We start from the raw sequence: 20011 nt of genomic DNA on the forward strand, positions 1-20011 counted from the left end.
GGGCTTTTCCTGTCTACCTGGCCAGTGCATCTGAGTTAAGAGTACTGTCCAGAGCGGTCACAATGGAGCACTCTGGGATAGCTCCCGGAGGCCAATACCATCGAATTGTGTCCACACTACCCCAAATTCGACCCAGCAAGGTCGATTTCAGCACTAATCCCCTCGTCGGAGAGAAGTACAGAAATTGATTTTAAGAGCCCTTTAAGTCGATAAAAATGGCTTCGTCGTGTGGACGGGTACATGGTTAAATCGATCTAACGCTGCTAAATTTGACCTAAACTCATAGTGTAGACCAGGGCTAAGCAGTAGAGGTTTTAAGAATTAGGTCCTTTCCTTATATTTTTTTACAACACTGTCACAGCCCTAATTCAGGAACATAGGAGAGATTCAAGGAGTTAAATTAGGAAATTCTTACTAACCATTTCCAACAAAGTCAAAGGAAAACCAACAGATCCAGCTAGATGGTCTCAATATGTTATTTCTGCTTTCTACAATAGAGGAAGAAGTTTTTTTTCTGCCTCCTTATGTGGACATGAGGTATTACAATGATCTGCTAAGTCAGATTCCTGAAGAATTCATTTCTGTTCCTTTAATAATGAACTGCATGTTGGAACAGGTGAGTGTATTTTCATATTAATTCATACCCATCATTCAGGCTGGGCAGTGTGATAGTGAATTGATCAGTGAGAGACAAATCAATCAGGTTCATCCCAAAATAAGAGAACATACATAGCTGCACTACCTAAGGAGGATCAGTAGGGAAGGACTCGGAGAGGATCCCCTGCTTTGCCTTGCATTATGGAGGGGAGGAGTTAGGTTTTTTCATTCCTTTTCAGGGTGCAACTCACTCCCACTATGTGCCCGGTGATCTATTCCAAAGCTCCTACTACTACTCTCCAGCCCTCTATGCCCCCTCCCCATCCACTTTCTCACAGAAAAGAGTATTAGGGTAAGGAGTCTCTGCCTTTTTTGCCACTTTCTAAGAGGGTCCTTGCTCCTCCTTCCTTCCTTGCATGGTTGAGTAAAGGCTAGGGTTAACTAGCCTACAATAACTGCTAGCAAGTGTTTTCTCTCAGGGTTGTCAAAACTAAGCATACATAATACAAGTGCAAATGATCACTAATACTATATGCTTGTCAACTTTTCTCAGTGTGGGACAGGAGATCTTCCACAAGGATGGCTATACTGGGTCATTGCACATGGGTCCCAGAATTGGTTTGTAGCACTTTAGCTTTTAGGGAGTGTATCCAGACAACCTACAATAGGTCTTCAGTCTGCAGCTTTGAGGACAGAACTCAGACCTGCCCATCACTGGCTCATCGATATTTCTCCCAGTGAAGAGATTGCAGATTTTGTTCTGTTTCCACAGCAAGAAACAAGATGTACAGTCCTCCTTGCTGCAGAACTTTAGAATTGGTGGATCAAAATTTTTTCTAAGCTAACGAAAAAATCTAAAAGTTAAATTTCTGCTGCAGTTGGGCTTTAATTTAGCTGGATATGTGCTAAATTTTTGGACTGGGTTTCCAGACTGAGCCACTTGATTGTTGGTTGGCCTCCACTTCTCCCTGAGGCACTTAGATTCATAGGTTTTTAAGACCAGAAAGGATGTTTATGATCATCTAGTCTAAGATAATAGAGCAGCTGATATGGGATTTAATTCATAAAGAATTAAAGGAGGGTAATATAATTAATGCAAATCAACTTGGATGTATGGAAAATAGATCCTGTCAAACTAACTTAATATCTCTTTTTGATGAGATTACAAGTTTGGTTGATAAAGGGTTGACATAATATACTTAGACTTTCCAAGGCATATGACTTAGTACCCCACAACGTTTTGATTAAAAAACTAGAATAATATATAATTAACGTGTCACACATTAAATTAATTAAAAACTGGCTAGCTAATAGGTCTTAAAATGTAATTGTAAGTGGGGAATTGTCACCAAGTGGGTGCGTTTCCAGTTGGATCCTACAGGGATGACCTGGAAAAAAATATAAAATCATCACTGATCAAGTTTGCAAAAGATACAAAAATTGTGGAGGTTGTAAATAGGGCTGTCAGTTAATTGCAGTTAACTCACATGATTAACTCAAAAAAATTGGCTTTCAAATATATTGATCTCTATTACAACACAGAATACAAAGTGTACAATGCTCACTTTATATTATTATTTTTGTTACAAATATTTGCACTGTAAAAATGATAAAAGAAATAGTATTTTTCTATTCATCTCATACAAGTACTGTAGAGCAATCTCTTTATCATGAAAGTGCAACTTACAAATGTAGATTTTTTTTGTTACATAACTGCTCTCAAAAACAAAATAATGTAAAACTTTAGAGCCTACAAGTCCACTCAGTCCTACTTCTTGTTCAGCCAATCGCTAAGACAAACAAGTTTCTTTACATTTACAGGAGATGCTGCTGCCTGCTTCTTATTTACAATGTCACCTGAAAGTGAGAACAGGCATTTGCATGGCACTTTTGTAGCTGGTGTTGCAAGGTATTTATGTGCCAGATATGCTAAATATTCGTATGCCCCTTCATGCTTCGGCCACCATTCCAGAGGATATGCTTCCATGCTGATGATGCTCGTGAAAAAATAATGCGTTAATTAAATTTGTGACTTAACTCCTTGGGGGAGAACTGTATGTCTTTGGCTCTGTTTTACCCGCATTCTGCCATATTTCATGTCATAGCAGTCTCGGATGATGACCCAGCACATATTGGTCATTTTAAGAACACTTTCACAGCAGATTTGACAAAATGCAAAGAAGATACCAATGTGAGATTTCTAAAAATAGCTACAGCACTCAACTCAATGTTTAAGAATCAGAAGTGCCTTCCAAAATCTGAGAGGGATGAGGTGTGGAGCATGCTTTCAGAAATCTTAAAAGAGCAACACTCCAATTTGGAAACTACAGAACCCGAACCACCAAAAAAGAAAATCAACCTTCTTCTGGCATCTGACTCAGATGATGAAAATGAACATGCATCGATCTGCTCTGGTTTAGATTGTTATCGAGCAGAACCCATCATCAGCGTAGATGCATGTCCTATGGAATGGTGGTTGAAGATGAAGGAACATATGAATCTTTAGCACATCTGGCACGTAAATATCTTGCGATACCGGCTACAAAAGTGCCATGCAAATGCCTGTTTTCACTTTCAAGTGACATTGTAAACAATACGTGGGCAGCATTATCTCCTGCAAATTGTAACCAAGTTTGTTTCTCTGATACAACTTTATCTTAAGCTAACTACAAATCAATGCTATAATGACACCTAACACGTTTTCTGTTTGGTAGGTCGTTGCAACTGAAGAAGGTCTTACACCACCAAGTCTGGTGGTCCCAGAACCACGAGCAGATGGGCTGGATCATAGCCTTGCAGAGCATATAGTCTCAATCCTTCCCTCTCTTTCCCTCTCTGAGAGTGAAAAAAAGGTTTGTATTGTCTTTTCCCTTCAGACTGCCTTGATTGCTAAATAAATCTGTGTATTAATTTTTAATGCATGTGCTCTTTTCTTGTTTAATAGAATCTCTACAACTCCTTTTTCCCTAATGACAATGAAGAAAAGACTGTGGTCCCCAAATGGCCTCTTCTATTAAACTATCATGATATTTTGTCTCAGAGGCTACACCTGCTAAAGGTACAATACTGTCTTATATCAGCAGTCTTAAAATCTACGGAGAGGACATTAACTTAGAATGCTTCTTTTAGAAGGTAGACTAGGAGAACCCAAACTTTGCCCACCTCACCACCTCATGGTCACATTAGCCACTTGCCAGGAATCCAAAGGCTGTACTTAATTTGCTTAAAATGGAGCAGATTGCAGCCACCCATGAAGACTACAGGTCCCAGCATGCAATGTCCCATATTGATCTGAGTGGCCTGGCCACAGTGCTTATGTGGATATTTAGCTTTCATGACTGCATTTCCATATAAATGATGACATGGGATACATTGTAGAACTCTGTAGGCTTCACTTTGGACCACCACTGAGCTAGGGGATTATTATTCTGAAGAAACTAGAGTTTCTAAATGATGAGTGTGGTGTAGCAACTAAAATGGAATAGATTAGAGAGGTTGGGACAGACACAGCGGGCAGTGCACAAGAAAGCACAGAGCTGTTTATGGGAGAAGAACACCAGAGTGCATCAAAGTGTGCAGAGTATAGCGCTCATGTAAGGCAGCAAGAGTTGTCTAGACATGATGTAGGCAGAAGTGTAGAGTAAGATTAGAGTAAAAAGTTTGATGCAGATGAAACTTGTAAGGCAATAAAGGGTTTCAAGTAGAAGGAGGATGACATGGTTGAGTGGTGGGTCGGGAAGATGCTTTTAACAGAAGCATGTTGGATAGACTTTTGGGCAGCCATCTAGATTTCAGGAGGTTAGAGAGGAGGAAGTTGCACTAGTTAATGCAGGAGTTGACCAAGGCATGAAAAATGTAGGGATTAGGGATGAAAGAAGAAGGAACAGGTTTGAGAGATATGATAGAGGAAAAATGTAATAAAAGTAACACAGAAGACAGGGACTGTAATAATAAAAATAAGAAAAAGCAAAACTGAACAAAGTAAAGAAACCTCAAGCCAGTACAGTTCTTTAAATCCATCATAATACTGCTGTCAAAGACCATCAATGAGTTGTATGATTTCTTGATTATAATGACTATGGACAGTAATATAGACCAACTAAGAATATGTATGAGATGTTGCACTCCATATGTTTATGGAAATATGCTTATGAGTGTAAATATAATGTAACTGGAATATGCTTTATGCAAAAGGTCTCTTGTAAGGTATCATTACATAGCTTATAATCTACTGAGTATGTTCATCCTATTTGTATGAATGTATCATTCTTGTATCTGAAGCTAGAAATATGAAGTATTACTCGGAACTATTGTAACTATGCAAAGTGTGGGCCATTAATGGTGGCTTGGAATCTTGATGGCTCCCATTAACCAAGACAATTGGTTGTAAATGCCTCTGTTTATGTGTAAGACTTCCTGTGTTCCTGTGAGTCAGGTCAGATAGAATGGAGAGTAGGGGTCTCACAGGACATGTCACCATGTCACTTGGTACTGGAATCCATCTTAAACCTGGTGCTTTTCCATTTAGAAGGAGGGATGAGAACCCAGAGAGACAAAGGATTCTCGCCTTGTGCCAAAGCTGTAAAAGGGGGTGGAGCAGGACAAGGGCGGTCCCAGTCATGTGGAATCCCCTGACTCCAGGGGAATTTCACCTAAGATGCCTGCTGGAACTAACAAGGTCTGGATCAGGGGAAAGGATTGGGCCCAGACTAGGAAGGAGTCTAGTCTGTGAAAGAAGTTTATTGGAACATCTCTGAGCATGAGATTTACCTGTATTCAGTTTCTTAATGTATTAGGCTTAGACTTGTGTGTTTTGTTTTATTTTGCTTGGTAACTTACTTTGTTCTGTCTGTTATTACTTGAAACCACTTAAATCCTACTTTTATATTTAATAAAATCACTTTTGCTTATTAATTAACACAGAGTAAGTAATTAATACCTGGGGGAGAAAACAGCTATGCATATCTCTCTACCAGTGTTATAGAGGGCAGACAATTTATGAGTTTACCCTGTATAAGCTTTATACAGAGTAAAACGGATTCATTTGGGGTTTGGATCCCATTGGGAACTGGGTGTCTGGGTGCTAGAGACAGGAGCACTTGCTAAGCCATTTTCAATTAAGTCTGCAGCTTTGGAGGAATGAATCAGTCCCTGGGTCTGTGTTGCAGCAGATTAGCATATCTGGCTCAACAAGACAGGTTTATGAGGCCCAAACTGGCAGAGAAAATGGGCTCAGACGTAGTCTCAGCACATCAGGTGACCGTCCCAAGGGGGTCTCTGTGACCGAACCCATCACAATGCGGAAGGGAAAGGCTAATCCAAAAGCATCCTTTGCAGTCTAACAGACTAAATCAATACATATTTTCTATATTCCGTGAAATTTTCAGATTCTCGCTAAATGGCAAATAATTTTGTGATCTTTAGCAAATATCAGTTAATTGTGCCTTCTTAAATTATTCTCTTTTTCTTCTGGTATATATTCACTCTCCCCCAGTGAGGAAAGTAAACAATAACTGGTTTCATCTTCCCCATAAAGACACTGATTCAGCAAAGCACTTTGAGTATATGCTCAATTTTAAGCATATGCTTAAATTTCATTGACTTCAAAGTAAAGTAAAGCATATGTGTGGGGGAGGTAGAGGGGGGTTGGGGAGGGGGGAATTGTGTGCTGAACTGGAGCCTTAGTTATTTAAATGAAAAATCCCTTTTTTGTGAAAGTTTACTTAGCTGTTCTCCTTATTGCTCTTTGCTGCAGGTCCAAGGGGGCTTAAACCCAGAAAAGATTGAACAGAATATGATGGACAAGCTGCCACTGGTGGAACTTCTTCAATTCCCCCTTCCTCCACCTGGAAACAACACTAAACGCTTGGCCAGAGTTCATGAGCTCATGCATTATTGTACCAGTGGTAAATTGATTTTTTTTATTAATATTATTTCATTCTTTGTTGACAAACTTCTATGATATAGTTGGAACCCACTTTTGGGGGGCCACTGTCTCAATTTATCCAACTAAGACCTTCACTGTATCAGCTAGTATTTACCACCTTTCATATACTTTTGTCCATCCTAACCTATCATGGAGTTTGGCCTAACACCAAACCACAATTTCATGGTTATGAGCAGACTAGGTTACACTGCATGTTAGAGACTGTGAGATTGACAACTATGCATTAGCAGCATGTCAGGACTCACCCAAGGATATAAACTCGGTATTAAGTTGGGACAAGAATATCAGTCACACAAATTACTAGTTCTGGTTCTAGTGCACAGAACACATATTGGGAACCACTGAGGTATATAATGTATTTGTTTACAAAGAACCTTTTGATTGAGAAAAGAGATTTGTCTTGGATTGAAAGGATTACTTGGGGAAAAAAACATGGTTTTCTCATTGTGTTTTCTTTGAGCTGCCCATGTTAATAGTACTGTTGTATCTACAATAGTCACATTTTCTGGTTGTCATGATAAGGTCACGTCTCCATCAAGAATTGTCTCTGCAATTCCTCATTCTTGTAATGTGTGTACCTAGTTGGTTCACACTGTAAAACAGTTAGAAGGGCTACATAAATGCCTTCTAGTGAGTCTGAATGTTCAGTCTAAGGGTACAGTTAGTAATGAGCATCCAAACCCCTTCAATTCCTTCTTTACTGTCATAAGTAGGGCCCTACCAAATTCATGGTCCATTCTGGTCAATTTCACGCCCATAGGATTTTTAAAATAGTAAATTTCATGATTTCAGCTATTTAAATCTAAAATTTCATGGTGTTATAATTGTAGTGGTCCTGACCCTAAAAGGAGTTCAGGGAGGCAGGGTTGCAAGGTTATTGTAGGGGAGGTTGTGGTACTGCTACCTTTACTTCTGCGCTGCTGCAGGCGGCGGCTGCCTTCAGAGCGGGAAAGCTGGAGAGTCTCTGTCAGCAGCAGCACAGAAGAGGATGGCATGGTATGATATTGCCACCCTTACTTCTGCGCTGCTGCCTGCAGAGCTGGGCCCTCAGTCAGCAGACACCACTCTCTGGTCGCCCAGCTCTGAAGGCTGCAGAGCAGAAGCAAGGGTGGCATGGTATGGTATTGCTAACCTTATTTCTGCACAATACCACAATCCCCCCTAAAATAACCTCGTGACCCTCCTGCCACTCTCTTTTGGGTCAGGACCCCCAATTTGGGAAACTCTTGTCTCCCTGTGAAATCTGTCTAGTATATGGTAAAAGCACACAAAAGACCAGATTTCACGGAGATAGACCAGATTTCACGGTCTGTGATGCATTTTTCATGGCTGTGAATTTGGTAGAGTCATAGTCATAAAACACACGTCTGACCACCATCTGATCTGTCCATCGATCATTACTGAAATTACCATCACCGTTAGCCCCCTTGTTGGCAGCCTTAATAGCAATGCCAAGGACAATATACCTGGTCAGTCTTCTATTTACCTTTCACTGGAATGTAAGGACAATTTCTGTAGATGGTTTTAATTCTCTTCCAGAACTCTTGAGTTGGGCTGAAGTAGAAAGAGCCTTCAAAGTGTTTACTTTTGAAAGCCTGCGGCTAACTGGGGTGGATGATTCTGGCCTCCTGGAGGGCTCAGGCTTGATGCTTGGAGGTGATTATGAAGTATCTTATATTCCATGGGATAATCCGGCCAGGTTTGCAAGACATCTGAGACATCTATCGATGGTGGAAAACCTGTTTGATGAGAAAACTCCCAATGACTCAGGTAACAGGGCATCTATCAGCATTATATCTAAAGAATTTAAACATGCTATTCACTAGAGTCCTTTTCTTTTACATTAGTTCAGAATTATTTATTATTACTGGGATGTGATTATTCTCTTGTTTTAGGAACCATTTGGTCATCAAGTACTCTACATTCCATTCATCCATTCATCAAGTAGGAATGCTGGATAATGACATAAACTGGGCATTTTGTATGACAATTAAATAGTTTATTTAAACAAGTCTTTAAAAGTAGTATCTGTGTAAAAGAGCTCTGCATAGCAGATATTAGAAAACTATTTTATAGCTTCTGATATAAAAGTGTATTTTAGAGAAATTAAACATTGAAATCATACCATTAAACAGTTGTTTTAAACATATTTATACAACACAATATAATATAGGATTTGGCAACTATTTCAAAGTTTCACTCTTCTTAAGTGTTTCAGAAATACTATTCATAAAGTATATAAAACACTGCCTTTTATCTTGATATGTAACTAAAATAGTAATTTTGAAACTTTGATAATAGTAGTGGGTATATGCAAATGATTATAAGCAATACAATGAAAAGAATGTAATTTACTACTTGTAACTGAATATGGACAGATTACATTTTAGATACAATAGTCTCTCTGCAATTTCTGACAATGGGCCAAATCTTAACCTCATCGAAGTATGTTTATGCCAGAGGTTCTCAAACTTCATTGCACGGTGACCTCCTTCTGATAACAAAAATTACTACAGGACCTCAGGAGGGGGGACCAAAGCCTGAGCCCACCCAAGCCCCGCCACCCCGGTAGGGGTAGGAGGGGCCAAAGCCCCACTGCCCCAGGCCAGGGAGCCAAAGCCGAAGCCCAAGGGCTTCAGCCCCAGGCAGGGGGCCTGTAATCTGGCCCTGGGCCCCAGCAAATCTAAGCCACTTCCCGACCCACAGTTTGAGAACTGCTGGTTTATGCCAATAACCAGGGCCATCCTTAGGATTTATGGGGCCCTATGCAGTATTATTAAACTGGTGCCCCTATGCCCAACAGCAATCTGGGCTTGCAGCCCGTGGGAGAGGAGGGACGAGGCAACAAAAGATACCGAGACGCCCAGCCCGCCTCACGGCGGTGGAGAGTCACAATTCCCCGCAGAGACCCCCATACCCTCTCCTTCATGCAGAATGTGCGGCACCAGCGCATTCAGCTCTATGAATACGGTCCCTGCCTAAGGAGACTGCAGTGCACACTGTGTGTGCGGAAGCCAACCCGTTCTTACTTGCTGTCATGGGCAGTGAGTGAAGCTGCCACTTGGGGAGGCTGGCTCCCCAGCCCACCTCTTCTGCCTGTGGCCCTACCCATCCTCTACTCCTGCCCCACCACAGGCCCCGCCCTTTCCCACTGTCTTCCTCCTCTCTTCCCTCCCCCACCTTGCTCACCGCCTTCCAGCCAAATCCCTGATCTCGAATGAAGCAAATGACATTTGAAAAAAACACTCTTCTGCAATTTCTTTCTAAAGAAAATGGAGCATGTTTTCCCTGCATGCCAGATGGTGAAGACTTGACATGCAGAAGGTACCTAATCAGAAGCACTAAACTTGGGAATAAAAAATGTCAGTCACGGGTTTTTTTATATGCCCTGAAGTTTGTCAGAGATTTATTTGCAAAAACTTTGTAGTAAGGGTGAGTCAGCTGTCTTGCTGAATACAACATTAAATATTATGGAATACATGATGCAGCTCTTCTCTGTTTTACATTTTCTTAATCAGTATTTCTAAGCTGATTTTATATTTTAAATGTACTCTTAAGACTTCATAAAGTAATCATTCCAGATTATTACATATTTAACTCACTGAAACAAAGACATTATTTTAAATTAATCAGTCACATAGGTTTATAACCATGTCCATTGCTTTTAGAAAAAGGGAACACTGATTTACTTTGTGTGATCTCCATAACAAAAGACATGTTTATGAAATTTCACCCCAACTTAAAAAGAATATGTATCGAAAGATTTTAGGCATAACAAAGGATTTTATATCTTACTAGGTTCTGATTTTGCTGGAGGGTTCTCTTAAAATTAGTTCATCAGATAGTCAGAAGTAAAGAATAGGAAACTCTGTGTCCAGCTATCTGGCAGGAAAGGGGTGTTGTCCCTTTAAGGGTTCTCTTCAACAGGGGGTGAAAGGAGAAAGGGATGAACAGAAAGGACAGGAAGACTATGGAAGCAAGTTTTTTTTTACTATAGTAATTAAAATTAAAAGGTGTATTTTAGATAATGGTGGTCTTTTGAAGGATTTATTTAAAAAACTATATGTCTGAAGATCCAAGCATTTAAGGCTAAAGATGATTGTTCATCTAAAAATCTGTGCAAGGATTTTTTAGAGATGTGATTTTATAATCTTCACCAACTCACTAATGAAATATTTTTAAAGCAAATTTTAAACTAAGGTCCTGTAGACTAACATGTTCTGAGTAAATATTACAGTAATGCACAATTGTTTTTGTCAGGTTTCAGAGTAGCAGCCATGTTAGTCTTTAGCCGCAAAAAGAACAGGAGTACTTGTGGCACCTTAGAGACTAACAAATTTATTAGAGCCTAAGCTTTCGTGGACTACAGCCCACTTCTTCGGATGCATATAGAGTGGAATAAATATCGAGGAGATATATATACACACATACAGAGAGCATAAACAGGTGGGAGTTGTCTTACCAACTCTGAGAGGCCAATAGAGTAAGAGAAAAAAAACTTTTGAAGTGATAATCAATCCATCGGTGATCTTCCAGAAAACACCATCCTGGCCACTATGGACGTAGAAGCCCTCTACACCAATATTCCACACAAAGATGGACTACAAGCTATCAGGAACAGTATCCCCGATAATGTCACAGCTAACCTGGTGGCTGAACTTTGTGACTTTGTCCTCACCCACAACTATTTCACATTTGGGGACAATATATACCTTCAAGTCAGCGGCACTGCTATGGGTACCCGCATGGCCCCACAGTATGCCAACATTTTTATGGCTGACTTAGAACAACGCTTCCTTAGCTCTCGTCCCCTAACGCCCCTACTCTACTTGCGCTACATTGATGACATCTTCATCATCTGGAACCATGGAAAAGAAGCCCTTGAGGAATTCCACCATGATTTCAATAATTTCCATGCCACCATCAACCTCAGCCTAGATCAATCCACACAAGCGGTCCATTTCCTGGACACTACTGTGCTAATAAGCGATGGTCACATAAATACCACCCTATACCAGAATACCACCCTGCTGACTGCTACACTTACCTACATGCCTCCAGCTTCCATCAAGGGCACACCACACGATCCATTGTCTACAGCCAAGTTCTAAGATATAACCGCATTTGCTCCAATCCCTCAGATAGAGACAAGCACCTACAAGATCTCTATCAAGCATTCTTAAAACTACAATACCCACTTGCTGAAGTGAAAAAACAGATTGATAGAGCCAGACGAGTACCCAGAAGTCACCTCCTACAAGACAGGCCCAACAAAGAAAATAACAGAACACCACTAGCTGTCACCTTCAGCCCCCAACTAAAACCTTTCCAGCGATCTACAACCTATCCTGAAAGATGATCCTTTACTCTCACAGATTTTGGGAGACAGACCTGTCCTCGCTTACAGACAACCCCCCAACCTAAAGCGAATACTCACCAGCAAACACACATCACTGAACAAAACCACTGACCCAGGAACCTATCCTTGTAACAAAGCTCGATGCCAACTCTGTCCACATATCTATTCAAGTGACATCATCATAGGACCTAATCACATCAGCCATACCATCAGGGGCTCGTTCACCTGCACATCTACCAATGTGATATATGCCATCATGTGCCAGCAATGCCCCTCTGCCATGTACATTGGCCAAACCGGACAGTCTCTACGCAAAAGAATTAATGGACACAAATCTGACATCAGGAATCATAATACTCAAAAACCAGTGGGAGAACACTTTAACCTGTCTGGCCATTCAATGTCAGACCTGCGGGTGGCTATCTTACAACAGAAAAACTTCAAAAACAGACTCCAACGAGAGACTGCTGAGCTGGAATTGATATGGAAACTAGACACAATCAACTCAGGATTGAATAAGGACTGGGAATGGCTGAGCCATTTCAAACATTGAATCTATCTCCCTTTGTAAGTATTCTCACACTTCTTATCAAACTGTCTGTACTGGGCTATCTTGATTATCACTTCAAAAGTTTTTTTTCTTTTACTCAATTGGCCTCTCAGAGTTGGTAAGACAACTCCCACCTGTTCATGCTCTCTGTATGTGTGTATATATATCTCCTCAATATTTATTCCACTCTATATGCATCCGAAGAAGTGGGCTGTAGTCCACGAAAGCTTATGCTCTAATAAATTTGTTAGTTTCTAAGGTGCCACAAGTACTCCTGTTGTTTTTGTCAGTAAATTCAGAAACTGACAGTCTATACCTGGGGGTTGGCAAATGCCTGTTAAATGGCTTCATTACCACTTGAATGGCTCTTTAACAGTTTCAATGTTGTGCTAATAGGTCTGGCAGGCTGGAAGGCTTTTTCACTTTTAAGTTACTAGATCTCCTCCGGAGTAAGAGTCACCAGGCTGCAGCAGCTAGCTGTGGGAGCCTGCAGGAAGGGTCAGAACAGGGATAGGAATAGCCAGGAAAGTGGACACTTAAGACCCAGTGGTGCCCCAAATTTCCAGATGTCCTACGCAGCTGCGTATACTGTGTATACCTAGAACATAAGAACGGCCATACTGGGTCAGACCAAAGGTCCATCAAGCCCAGTATCCTGTCCTCTGACAGTGGCCAATGGCAGGTGCCCCAAAGGGAATGAACAGACAGGTTATCATCAAGTGATCCATGTCCTGTCACCCAATCCTAGCTTATGGCACACAGAGGCTAGGGACAACATACCTGCCCATCCTGGCAAATAGCCATTGATGGACCTATATTCCATGTATCTATCTAGCTCCCCTTTGAACCCCGTTATAGTATTGGCCTTCACAACACCCTCTGGCAAGGAGTGTTTTTACCTATTGATGGCCCTGCCAATAACCAATACAGACTGGACTAAATCCTAATCCCACTGATGTCAGTGGGATTAGGATTTAACCCAGTCTGCATTGGTTGTTGGTGTAACCATTTTCAGAACATCTGTACAGATCAATCAGGAAAGGCTTCCACTACTCAACTGGAATAGTGAACTCTAGCCCTGATTCAGCAAAGTACTTAAGCATGTGCCTAACTTTAGAATTCAAGTAGTCCCAGTAAAGTCAATGCACATGCACAATTACCTTGCTGAATCAGGCTCCCATGAAGTCCAATTCCTGTTCAGTCCTAGCAGCTTTAATAGTGACCAGAGAGTGAAAGCCAAAATCAGAGGTGATGTGTGAAGTATTGTAAATTAGATCAATTAGACTCAGGGTATGTCTAAACTACAAACTTTAGCCATCGCAAGGTATGTCAGCATGAAGATGCCACAGTCATTTCGCTTTTGCGCGTGCATAGTTGGTGCAGTCCAAGGCCAGCATCGGCAGTATCACCACTATGGACCTCGCATCAGGGCCTAGTCGGGAAGTAAAGAAGCACGCACATAAGCATGGCAGTAAGGCTTCCACTAAGCTAAGAAGGGAGAGACCCCTTCCATAAGTTCCAGTCATGGGGATGAAGCAGATCCTAAAGCGCACAAACACAAAAAGAACCTTCATAAATCGATGGATCCGCCAGTACTGAGTGCAGATTTGCACACACAGTCAACATTGTCATCCCTCAGAACCAGAGAGCCATCCATTCCGGGAAAGATCACTGCTCCGCTTCCGGGGACTGAGAAATTTCCCTTGATTCTGGGGAGGTCAGGAAAAGCACTATAACCCCAGGAAGTGTTTGCCTGGGAAAGCCATGGTCCCCACAACTTCTAGGGCCTTTTACTTCCAGGGAGACACTATATACGACACCAGACACACCACATCTGAAGCACTCTTCACTCCCACTCTGGCAGTATACACACTTCCACTGGCTCCAGCAGTACTGCTGATGGAACAGGTCTCTGAGTTTTCATCTTTGGAGGACTCAGATGAGGATCAGGGACCATCCATCCCTTCCTACCACTCTGAGTACCAACAGAGGCCTTCTACATCATGGCAGTATCCTCCATTCCAGCTGCTGCAGAGCCACTGATTTCCTGTGCCATGGGGCCTCCTCAGCACCCATCAGATCCATCCTGCTGGCCCTATTGGGGATCCTGGCCCTATTGGGGATCCTGGCCCCAATACTCTCCCTCGGAACCCATCCATTCTATAAAGGAGGTTTCACCTATTTCACCATCTTGGGTGCCTTCAAGTAGACGCTCTGAACCAGTAATGGAAGATGAGCCGCTCAGACCGGATCCAGCAATACCACCGGAACAGGAGAGAGAACCATCATCCTCTCCTGATGTGGCAGTAGCTTCAACATCCCCCACATCTCCTGATGACTACCGCCAATTCCAGGATCTCTTGCATAGACTGCCTGGAGAACTTCACATTCCCCTGGAGAAGATCCAAGACACTCAGCAAAAGCTGCTGGAATACTTCACTCACCGAGGCCAACCACAGTCGCTCTCCCAACCAACTATGCCATCATCGAGCCAGCTCACACAGTTTGGCATATGTTGGCCACATGTACACTTACATCAAAGGGGCAGAAAAAAGATACTATGTATCAGCCAAGGACTCTGAGTACATAGTACTCTCACTCTCACCTCCCAATTCACTTGTGGCCCAGGCAGCAATGGAACAGGTGAGGCAACAGTAGCCACACTTCACTCCACCTGACAGGGAGGGCAAGGAGCTTTTAGGCTGCAAAAGGGCTGCAAAAAGGACTGGACCTTTTAGGCTGCAAAATCTTTTCTTCAGCCAACCTTCAATTCAGGATTTCGCATTATCAGGCATTATTTGCTGGATCCGATTTCCTGAATTACAGCAAATTGGAGGATTTGTCGAGAAACTGATGCAACTGGACCGGGCCCGCTTCCAGTGAATAACTGAGGAGGGGAAGCTGGTAGTTATGCCCTCACAACAGAAACCTCATCGTGCTCAACGGCCACAGGCATTGTCATAAGGAGGCAGTTGTGGCTCCATTCCACTGGTTTTCCCAGGGAGGTACAAAATACCATCGAAGACCTCCCATTTGATGAATCCTGTCTTTTCAACCAGAAAACGGACTATTCCCTCCACACCCTCAAGGATTCGAGAGCTACACTCTTCCTTGGGTATTTACACACTGGCACCGAAACATAAGTTCTACTGCCTGCAGCCCACACAGCATTACAGAACCTCCCATTTTTTCCATCAGCAGCCTTATGAACCATCAAGAAAGTGTCAGATGACTCAAAGATCACATCCTCCAGGACCACCCTCGAATCTTTCTCCTCCCAAATGCAACTCCCCACCAGAAGAGGTATTTCTGAGGAACCCTAGCGTGCTGTCAACCACCTTGCCTGCTGCCACACAACCACCCCACCCACCTTGGGGGTTGTCTAGCACTCTTCTTACCAGCTTGGAGTCCAATAACAAAAGACAAATCAGTGGTAAATGTCATCCACTATGGCTATATGATTGAGTTCATTATGCTACCTCATCCACAACCCTCTCCCTGATCCCTCCTCAGGGACCACTCTCACAACAGCATCCTCGCCCTGGAGGTGGACTCCTTACTACAAAGAGGTGTGATAGAGTGGGTTCCTCCAGACTATCAAGGGATGGGGTTCAGTTCAGCTTACTTCCTGATACCCAAAATGAAAGGTGGGTGGAGACCATTCCTGGATCTCCATTGTCTCAATCGCTTCATCTGCAAACCCGTTTCGTATGGTCACCTTAGCAGCCATCATTAGAAGAAGGCACATGGCTTTTGATATGCAGGATGCTTATTTTCACATAGACGTCCATCCGGCCCACAGATGGTTCCTGAGATTTAAAATAGGCCCTCAGCACTTTCAATACAGGGTCCTGCCATTTGGACTTACCACTGCTTCCTTCACCAAAGTTTTTTCTGTCATGGCAGCCTACCTCAAGCCTAATGGGGTCCTTGTATTCCCCTATCTTGACAACTGGCTCCTGGTAGTGCAGTCCAGAGAAAAAGCCTGTATTTCAACCTCCATGTTGCTCAGAGTCCTTTCCTCCCTCAGAGTCAGTATCAATGTCAAAAAATCAACTTTGGACCCCACACGGTTCCTAGACTTTATAGGGGTCTCCATCAACTCCACAGCATGAGCAGATTCCAGTCTCTGCCAGAACTTGTAGCCTGAGTGTAGTGAGGCAGAGTGGCCTCCCTCTTAGCCTAATGGAGAGGAATGGCCCCATAGATATCATAGAATATCAGGGTTGGAAGGGACCTCAGGAGATCATCTAGTCCAACCCCCTGCTTAAAGCAGGACCAATCCCCAATTAAATCATCCAACAGATTTTTGCCCCATATCCCTAAATGGCCCCCTCAAGAATTGAACTCAGAACCCTGGGTTTAGCAGGCCAATGCTCAAACCACTGAGCTATCCCTCCCCCCATACCTCATCCCCTCCCAATGGATGGAGCCAAGCTAGCCAGAAGCAGAGGGGCAGGACAGGAAATATAAAAGGCAGGCCCTCCAGCTCAGTTGAGCCAGAGCCAGGGAAGGAGGCATATGTCCCTGCCTTCTTGCCTAACTCCCGCCCAGTGACCAAGCGGTGCAGCGCCATGTCCCCAGAGAGACCAGCTGTGTAGAGGTGTTGCTGGGACTGCTGTCCGCTGTTTATCCTGAAGAGATTGAGGACCCATGAACTACGGAGCCATGCCAAGGAAGGGCGGTAGGAGGTAGTCCAGGGGAAGCAGACATTAGGCCGGTTGTGTTGCTAGGAAATGAGTCATCATGTTTTGGTGACTTCCCCACTGACCCCTTGGCGGGACCACCCACCACTGCTAGGGCCTGGGGCAGGGACATGGTGGAGTAGGGTTGGCCTGGCTCTCCCTGTCCTCCTGTCCCCAACCCCTCCCCTGGGAAGGTGGATTACTTACCCTAGGCCAGCAGGCCTGTGCCTTGTTTTGTGGCTTGCCCCAGCCAGGAAGCTGCGGGCCCCGAGACTGTAATTGCTGTCTGCTCCTGCCCGAAAGCTGAAGCTAAAGACTGCTCCTTGCTCTGCCCTGCCTGAGGGTCAGAGCCCCCAGACTGTGTCAATTGCTGTCTGCCCCATCCAGGAGGCTTCAGCTAAAGACTCCCTGTTACTCTGCCCTACTCAGAGGGCCAGAGCTACAGACTGCCTGCCCCAGTCAGGTTACTGCCTGCTGTACCCTGACCAGAGGGCCAGAGCGCTAGCCTGCTAATTGTCTGCTTGCTGTTTGGCATAGTAAGGTAGAGTGGCCTCCCTCCAAGCCTGATAGGGAGGGACAACCACATAACCACTTCACTGAGCAGTAACAGTCCTGTTCAGGCCAGGACTTGCCTATCCCTCTTTGGCCATGTAGCCTTGTGCATATACGTCACCACCTTCACTCACTTCCGCCTTCACTACCTCCAGATGTGGCTCCAGAGAGTTTACTCAACAGTGTGCCATGCCATATACCTGGTTCTGACGGTTCCTCCTGAGGTATTCTCTTTCCTCCAGTGTTGGACGGACCCACAACAAGTGTGTTTGGGGGTCCCCTTTCTCCCATCCTCCTCAGACAAGACAGGCATCACCGATGTGTCCCTCATAGGATGGGGAGCACACATGGGAGATAGCATGAACCCCTTGGGAATCCAGGATGCACATCAACATTCTGGAACTCAGGACTGTAAAGAAGGCATGCCAAGCATTTCTCCCATCCATTCGCTCCCATCATGTTCTTATCATGTCGGAGAATGCCACCACCATTTACTACATCAACAAACAAGGGGGCACGAAGTCAACTGCTTTGTGTTTGGAGGCGGTCAATCTATGGAATTGGTGCATTGCCCACAAGATCCTGTTATCTGCAGCCTATCTTCCGGGGACTTAGAACATAATTGCAGACTCACTCAGCCAACAATTCGTGACCGATCATGAGTGGAAATTCCATGACAGCACAGTAAGCAACATCTTCAACCAGTGGGGGACTCCAACCAGGGACTCTTCACCTCCCCCATCAACAAGTGCAGCACGTACTGCTCCAGGGGAGGTATTGGTCCCCACTCACAAGGTGGTGCATTCATTCTCCACTGGTCAGACAAGATCAGCTACACCTTCTGCCCTCTACCACTCCTGCCATGAGTACTCCACAAGATCAGGTGGGATAGAGCAACAGTCATCCTGATTGCACACTCGGACGCAGACAGTTCTGGTTTCCCAACTTCTCCACGTCAGCTTACCTTCCACTTCCCATCCCCGCTTTCCCTGAGCTACTGACTCAACACAGCAGCAAGATTAAACATTCTGATCCACAGACACTTCACCTCAGAGCATGGTATTTGGATGGGCATCTTCTCTACAACAGGTGTGTTTATCAGAAGTGCAAGACATCCTCTCGAGCAGCAGGAAGGAGTCCATTCGGCATTCTGACTGGGCCAAGTGGAACTGCTTTGCCTCCTGGGCCCAACAGAAAGGGCTTTCCCCAGAACAGGTGGAGATTCCCCTTCTTTTGAATGACCTCCTGTCCTTGAAGGCATCGGATCTCACCCTCAACTCTTTCAAGGACCATCTAGCAGCAGTTAACACTTTCCACCCCACCTCCAATGGAAGGACACTCCAGATTTACACACCCATTGACTGCTAGGTTTTGGAAGGGCCTCATCAGAACCTTCCCACCAGTACAACCTATTGCCCCCCAATGGGACCTTAACCTAATTCTGCTGGCACTAATGAAACAGGTCTTTGAGCTGCTAGCTTCCTGCTATATGTCCCTCCTTTCCATGAAAGTCACCTTCCTTGTGGCTACCAGTTTGGCAAGAAGGGTAGGTGAACCTGGGGCCATGATGGCAGACCCACCTTTCACCGCTTTCCATAAGGATAAAGTCTCCCTGCGTCCCAAGTTTCTGCCAAAGATCATATCCCAGTTTTATATCAATCAAACCATCCACTTACCCATTTTCTTTCTGAAACCTCACGCCTTGGAATAGGAGTGACAACTTCACTCCCTCGACAGCTGTTGGGCCTTGGCCTTCTACTTGCAGAGGACAAGACTGGTCAGGAAATCTCCTAGATTGTTTATCACAATATCCAAGAGGGTTAAGGGGCAGGCAGTCTCTACAAAGAATCTCCAATGGGGGAGATACACTATGCTATTAGTTGTTGGGAGTGCCTCCATCCCCTGGAGTGAGGGCCCATTTCATGAGAGCCCAGGCTTCAACCGCAGCCACTCTCCATGATGTGCTGTTTTGGGACATACGTAGAGCGGCCATGTGGAGTTCAGTATATATCTTTGCAAGGCATTATGCCTTGTTGAAGGACTCTGCGACGGATGCATTTGGTGCAGCTGTCCTCCACTCAACCATTCCATCCTCACCTTTTTCACCCTCCTCCAACTTAGGTACTGCTTGTTAATCACCCTCAGTAGAATACAATAGGGATCATCACTTGAAGAAGAGGAGATTACTTACCTGTAACTCGAGGTTCTTCAAGATGTATGTTCCCTATCTGTATTCCACTTCCTGCCCTCCTTGCTCTTGGCTGCAGATCTCTTGGATTTGCAGTGGAATAGGAACTGGAGATGTGGTCAGACCGCCCCAC

At 44.0% G+C, this 20011-nt stretch overlaps 1 protein-coding gene across 6 annotated transcripts in view; it reads left to right on the plus strand.

The window, feature by feature from the left end:
• Positions 1-20011, plus strand: part of SPAG17 (sperm associated antigen 17) — a 278678-nt gene that overhangs the window by 125647 nt on the left and 133020 nt on the right. For all 6 annotated transcript variants that reach the window (XR_010599017.1, XM_005292730.4, XM_042852127.2 and 3 more), the window contains exons 10-14: positions 498-616; positions 3312-3449; positions 3542-3655; positions 6353-6503; positions 8084-8314. Coding sequence is in view for 5 of the 6 variants with exons in the window: in XM_005292730.4 (XP_005292787.2) it covers positions 498-616; positions 3312-3449; positions 3542-3655; positions 6353-6503; positions 8084-8314 (753 nt within the window). In the remaining variant the exon portion in view is untranslated. The remainder of the gene's footprint in view (positions 1-497; positions 617-3311; positions 3450-3541; positions 3656-6352; positions 6504-8083; positions 8315-20011) is intronic.

This window comes from Chrysemys picta, chromosome 1 (assembly GCF_011386835.1).
Source record: "Chrysemys picta bellii isolate R12L10 chromosome 1, ASM1138683v2, whole genome shotgun sequence".
NCBI lineage: Eukaryota > Metazoa > Chordata > Testudines > Emydidae > Chrysemys > Chrysemys picta.